The 6,823-nt window shown below is 47.5% G+C and overlaps 1 protein-coding gene across 1 annotated transcript; it reads left to right on the forward strand.

Annotated features, from left to right (window-relative positions):
* Positions 1-28: 28 nt before the first annotated feature.
* On the forward strand, positions 29-6,571 carry LOC105542797 (neuroblastoma breakpoint family member 21-like; the record flags this gene model as incomplete). Its single annotated transcript, XM_011984473.1, is given in 7 exon segments — positions 29-123; positions 954-1,168; positions 2,213-2,282; positions 2,744-2,958; positions 4,002-4,211; positions 5,421-5,523; positions 6,357-6,571. Coding segments are annotated over 7 exon segments (1,099 nt in total), but the record flags the coding sequence as incomplete, so codon positions are not given.
* Between the last annotated feature and the right edge of the window lie 252 nt (positions 6,572-6,823).

A 6,823-nucleotide genomic window follows, 5' to 3' on the forward strand; every position in this document is an offset into this window, starting at 1 on the left:
GTGTGTCTGTCTTTTCTCAGACTATGAAGAGTGCAAAGACCTCCTAAAATCTATGCTGAGGGATGAGCTTCAGTTGAAGGAGGAGAAGCTTGCAGAGCAGCTCGGGCAAGCTGAGGAGCTCAGGTGAGGGGGCCCTATGCAGGCAGGTGGGCAGGTGTGTAAATCTCGGACGTATAGCAGCTCGGAGAGTAGAAGTAAGAGCCAAGCTGGGCCAGGGGAAGGGCAGGAATTGCTATGGCATGCTCACAATACACAGAGGTTTGTGAAACAGAGACCAAGGACAGTAATAAGTTATGGGTTGCAGTTGTTTCTCAGAGCCCCGTTTTCTCTTTTTGAAAGAAGTAATTGTTGAGGTGAAATTTGCATAAGACATGATGAACCAAAGGAGTGGGAACCACCCAGCAGCATTCAGTGTACTCAAAATGGTGTGCCATCACCACCCCAGTTACCCATAGTCAGAATCACCTCCTGACTGACTGCGGCATCTCATCTTTGACCCAATCTATGTTGCCTGCTGGAGCCTGACATTCTTTTCTCTTTTAATCTTTTCAATTAACCCCGTCTGCACCTGGCCGCATTTCTGTATATGGTTTTGTATGTAGTCACTGCAAGATAGACTATGTGTATTTTCACATGGAAATGTCCATTGCCAGAGTGAGGAGCTGAAAGGATGTCTTTTTGAAACTGAATGAGGAAGACACCTAATTTTGTTTAGAGAAGGGAAAGATGAATGGAACATCGTCGAGCATCTTACAGGAGCCCTCTCTGGTATAGAGGAAGCCTGTAAACCATTTTTCCATCTTTCTCTTGGCCACAGACATTTCTTTAAACATGTGCTGACCTTCTCCTTGGAGGTCTCCTTGAGGACATTGTCTTAGAAATCTCTGTTGCAATATTTGAACTGATCACTCACCCCTTTCCACTGTTCAGTTTTCTCTACTATCTCACCTTAGGCAATATAAAGTCCTGGTTCAGTCTCAGGAACGAGAGCTGAGCCAGTTAAGGGAGAAGTTGCGGGAAGGGAGAAGTGCCTCCCACGCATTGAATCAGCATCTCCAGGCCCTCCTCACTCCAGATGAGCCGGCCAACTCCCAGGGGCGGGACCTCCGAGAACAGCTGGCCGACGGCTGTAGGCTGGCACGGCACCTCATCCAAAAGCTCACCACAGGTAAGGTTTCCATAGGACCTGGAGACCCAAAACCCGAGGCTTATGAGAGACTCCCGACCTCCATACTTTCACAATGACAGTTGTATCGGTGATGTTTTCTCCCACTAAACATATGTGGCCCTTCCAGGACTTCCTGGGTGAGATCAGAGATGGGAAACCCATGGGTCTGGAGGTCACAGTATTGCAAATGTCCCTCCTTCCTTGGTGGAGATGGTCTTTGGAGCAAGAGGCAGCATCTCTCTAGTTGTAAGGGAGAGGAAGGAGGCTGTGACAGAAGGGTTCTTGTTAGAGTGAAAAGAGCTGTAGACTTAGAATGAAGGTTCCCAGGCTGTCTCTTTGGCAATGTTCTTAGTAACTGTCGGTGAGTGAGTAATTTATCCTTCTTGAGTTTCTCTGTGTCCATCGGAAAAGGCAGGCAAATTGTCTCTTGCAAGGGTCTGAAGCGTCTAAATGTGGGAACACTTACAACTGCTTTTGAAAATGAGATAAAGCCCCTCGCCGTGTGGTGTTGGAGAAGGCACTTGACGTGGGGGTATTTGGTTGTAGGAAGTGCTTCAGACTGGAGCACTCCCCATGGAGAGAATGTCCCTGAATAACACAGCAGAAGCCACATGGAGGGCCTGTGAAGCCTCCTGAGGCATAGAGGACTGTGGGAAAGTTTGTCCGCTCCAAAGGGAAAGAATTAGGTTCCAAATGCGAACTGTGACACAACACCAAGTCTGTGCCTGGGAATCAGATCTGTGGCGGGATGCGGGAGACAGCTGCCAAAGTCCAGAGAAAGGCTGCACAAGTCCCCAGTGATACGCGGAGCAAAGGGTCTTTTCAATATTTAGTGACATCTTGATGGTGGCCCTCCAGATCAGAAATGCATTGCCTGATGGATCAGGAAAGCATACCAGGGCATTTTGTTAAAGATAAAACATGAGAGCTTTCAGTTTAACGGTGACCCATGCCTAGATGTCCATGTCTGTGTGCACATTGGACTGACTGTGCCTGCAGAGTGTGAAGTGGGAAATATCTGAATGAACACTTTTGTATTTACAGAAAATGATGAAGATGAGGATGAAGATGTTAAAGTTGATGACACTGAGTAAGTACAGGAATCATGTGCCTCAGGTAACACTGAATAATCAGGTGCAAGTAATGGGTTTTAACATATGAAAAAGGTCTAGGAGGCACACCCTGTCTCTGGCACCTACAATGGGCCACAAGCCTGCATTCCCTTGGCCACAGTATGAGAAATTCAACCCAGCTTAGACACAGGGTGTGGCAGCTGTTGTGTTTCTCTGTGTGTGGTGAGTGTCATATCTGTACCGAACAGGGATAGCTGAGTCTTCATCCTTCTCAGCTCCTATCTATCCAGTGAAAAGAACACCGGTTGGTCTCTTCCTCTCTGTCTCCCATGGCCGCCATGCCCTGTTGCAGAGAGAAGAGGATTGCCTGTTTCCTCCTAAAGGGAACCTCCTGTTTGCTTTCTGTAACCACTGTCTTAATGCCTCCCGTCAAAACCTGCTGTGTCTCCCTGGGGTCCAATCCGTCTGTATTTAATCTTCTGGCATCTCTATCTCACCTCATCAGGGAGGTGCGGAAGGCAGAAGAAAGGGAAGTCCCTGAGGACTCAGTGGAGGAATGTGCCATCACTTGTTCAAATAGCTATGGCCCTTCTGAGTCCAATCAGCCTCACAAGAACTCCAAAGTCACATTTCAGGAAGACCAAATGGACGTGACTCTGCTTATAGACCGTGAATCGTCTCCTGATGTACGGCAGGATGCTCTAAACCTTGTCGCAGGTAGCCTCTATTTTCCTTGTGTCTCATACCTCTGTCTAGACTACAGAAGATCCATTGTGAGGACAGGCTATATACGTACATATTGGTTTACTCAGCAACTAGGATGGAGCTAGGTGCGGTGACTCACACATATATTCGCAGCACTTTGGGAGGCCCAAGTGGGAGGATCATTTGAATTCAGGAGTTCAAGAGCAGGCTGGAGAATATGGTGAAACCCATCTTTACAATGAACACAAAACATTAGCCAGGCATGTTCCTTTGCCCTTATAGTCCCATCTGCTCAGGAGGCTTAGGTGCGAGGATTGGCTCAGATGATCCTCCCACCCTCATTCACTTTTCTCAGGCTAGACTCTCTCTCGTTTTCATTGGCTTGTCTTAGCTGTTAATAAGAAGTCTCTGGCCAGGGTCGCTGGCTCACATCTGTAATCCCAGAACTTTGGGAGGACAAGGTGGGTGGATCACCTGAGGTCAGGAGTTTGAAAGCAGCCTGGCCAACATGGCAAAATTGCATCTCTACTAAAAATACAAAAAATAGCTGGCATGGTGTTTGGTGCCTGTACTCCCAGCTACTTGGGAGGCTGACGCATGAGAATCGCTTGAACCCAGGAGGCAGAGGTTGCAGTGAGCTGAGATCGTGCCACCAGCCTGGGCGACAGAGTGAGACTCCCTCTCAAACAAAACATAAAAAACCAAAACCAACCAACCAATCAAACCAAAAAATTAACGAAACAAAAAAGTCTCTTGAGCTACACAGAAACATTGGCCACTCATGGGGTAAAAAGCTCAGAGCCCAGCCTTGCTTTATAGAAACTTCTAAGCAAGAAAAAAGTGGAAGTGTTTGTGTCCTGGTTTCAAGGTGACTGCATAGCTCAGACACGTTGACTTAAAGGAGATCAAGAGTGGAGATGAGAAGAGTGAAACCAGAGAAACAGCATCTTGAAATCAGTGGACAAGGCTGTCAGTGACATCCCTCAGTTCTGATTCAACCTATTTGATTTCAGCAGTTATTAACCCATCATGTGTTTGGGTTTTTTTCTCCCCAGTCCCTGGCTCCACCTCTTCTACCACAAACATCAGCATGGTGGTATCTGCGGGCCCTTGGTCCAGTGAGAAGTCAGAGATGAATACTCTAGAAATCAACGAGAAACTGCGCCCTCAGCAGGCAGAGAACAAACGTCAATTCATAAACACCAAGGAGAAATATCTTGTAACGCAAGTGGCCTACTTTCTGGCCAAGGGGCAGAACAGTTACAGTAAGTTCCCTAAGCTCACCATCACAAAAGTGATGAATGATGTCCTGTCTTCTCTCTGAGAGACTGAATTCTCTCTGCATCAGAAGTAATGTAATCCTTTCCGTACTTGTAGGAAAATAGAAATGGGTATTTTCACCTTTTGTTAAAGTTGGAAGAGAGAGGTACCAAAGTATTTCAAAACTTTCCATGTTTGCAGTCAGAGAGGTAAAATCTCAGTGATGGTTTCAGACACAGGCACAGAATGACCTGTTTTCTCCAAGAGGCTAAATCATGTTTTCAGGAATCCTCTCTGTACCATATAAGATCTGGCAGACAAATAACATCTAGTCTGTTGTTCTAAATGTCTCGGGCTAGTGAACTTTTATTCAGTACAAGCTTCTGTTGAGGCCCAATAGGCCAAACTCTGTTCTAGGGACCCTGAGGGAAATTTGGTGGTAGTACACAGTACCTGCTGTGAGGAGCGTCAAGAGGAGTCTGCTCCTAATAGAACCTGTGGTATCTATAACCGACAGCATCAAGAGCAGGGTGTAGGAGCCGTGCAAGGTGGCTCAGTCCTGTAATCCCAGCACTTTGGGAGGCTGAGGCGGGTGGATCATGAGGTCAGGAGTTTGAGACCAGCCTGGGCAACATGGAGAAACCCCATCTCTACTAAAATTACAAAAATTAGCTGGGCGTGGTGGTGGGCACCTGTAATCCCAGCTACTTGGGAGGCTGAGGCAGGAGAATCCTTTGAACCCAGGAGGCAGAGGTTGCAGTGACCCAAGATCATGCCAGTGTACTTCAGCCTGGGTGACAGGAGAAGACTCCTCAAAGAATAAACAAAAATGCAGAGAGCACCCTGGTGTGAGGGAAGTCCTACTTCCTGGGGAAGAGGCTTTTGTTCCTACAGAGGAAGAAAGAGCGCACCCAAGAATGTGTGGAAGTAGCAGTGCAGTGTGCAGAGCAGGAACCCTGGGCCTGTCACCTGGGCTCCATCCAAGTAGCTTGTCCTGTCTGTCCCTCAGTTACTCTTTCTTCGTCTCTAAATTTTGGAGGTTGAGATGCCATAAAGTCGGGAGACTGAAGAGTAAAGTGGTGGAAATCCCTGCCTAGAGCCTGGTACTGGGGACAATTATATCCTTCGGATGGACCTGGCTCCTGCCCTGTAGGCAGTGACCACCGCTGTGTGTCCAGCTTTTCACTGAGACCGGTGTGTCTGTCTTTTCTCAGACTATGAAGAGTGCAAAGACCTCCTAAAATCTATGCTGCGGGATGAGCTTCAGTTGAAGGAGGAGAAGCTTGCAGAGCAACTCGGGCAAGCTGAGGAGCTCAGGTGAGGGTGCCCTATGCAGGCAGGTGGGCAGGTGTGTAAATCTCTGATGTACAGCCACTCCTCTGGGTGAAGTCAGAGCTAAGCTGGGTCTGGGGAAGGGCAGGAATTGCCATGGCAGGCTCACAACACACAAAGATTTATGAAACAGAGAACAAGGATAATAATAAGTTATGGGTTGCAGTTGTTTCTCAGAGCCTTGATTTCTCTTTTTGAAAGAAGTAATTGTTGAGATGAAATTTGCATAACACAAAATTAACTAAACGAGTGGGAACCACCCAGCAGCATTGAGTGTACTCAAAATGGTGTGCCATCACCACCCCTCTTACCCTTAGTCAGAATCACCTCCAGACTGACTGCGGCTTCTTATCCTTTCGGTCAATCAGTGTTGCCTTCTGGAGCCTGTCATTCTTTCCTTCTTTCATCTTTTCAACTGGCCCGTCTGCACGTGGCCTCATTTCTGTCCATGGCTTTGCATCTAGTGACTGCAAGATGCACTATGTGTATTTTCACATGGAAATGTCCGTGGCCAGAGTGAGGAACTGAAAGAATCAATGTCTTTTTGAAAGTGAATAAGGAAGACACCTACTTTTGTTTATAGAAGGGAAAGATGAATGGAACATCGTCGAGGATCTTACAGGAGCACTCTCTGGTATAGAGGAAGCCTGTAAACCATTTTCATTCTTACTCTTGGCCACAGACATTTCTTTAAACATGTGCTGACCTTCTCCTTGAAGGTCTCCTTGAGAACATTGTCTCAGAAATCTCTGTCGCAATATTCGATCTGATCACTCACTCCTTTCCACTGTTCAATTTTCTCTACTATCTCACCTTAGGCAATATAAAGTCCTGGTTCAGTCTCAGGAACGAGAGCTGAGCCAGTTAAGGGAGAAGTTGCGGGAAGGAAGAGATGCCTCCCGCGCATTGAATCAGCATCTCCAGGCCCTCCTCACTCCGGATGAGCCGGCCAACTCCCAAGGGCGGGACCTCCAAGAACAGCTGGCCGAAGGCTGTAGGCTGGCACAGCACCTCGTCCGAAACCTCACCCCAGGTAAGGTTTCCATAGGATCTGATGACCGAAAACCCCAGGCTTAGGAGAGACTCCCGACCTCCATACTTTCACAATGACAGTTGTATCGGTGGTGTTTTTTTCCACTAAACATATGTGGCCCTTCCAGGACCTCCTGGGTGAGATCAGAGATGGGAAACCCATGGAGTTGGAGGTCACAGTATTGCAAATGTCCCTCCTTCCTTGGTGGAGATGGTCTTTGGAGCCAGAGGCAACATTTCTCTAGTTGTAGAG

The sequence above is a fragment of the Mandrillus leucophaeus genome, unplaced genomic scaffold (assembly GCF_000951045.1).
Source record: "Mandrillus leucophaeus isolate KB7577 unplaced genomic scaffold, Mleu.le_1.0 Scaffold2681, whole genome shotgun sequence".
NCBI lineage: Eukaryota > Metazoa > Chordata > Mammalia > Primates > Cercopithecidae > Mandrillus > Mandrillus leucophaeus.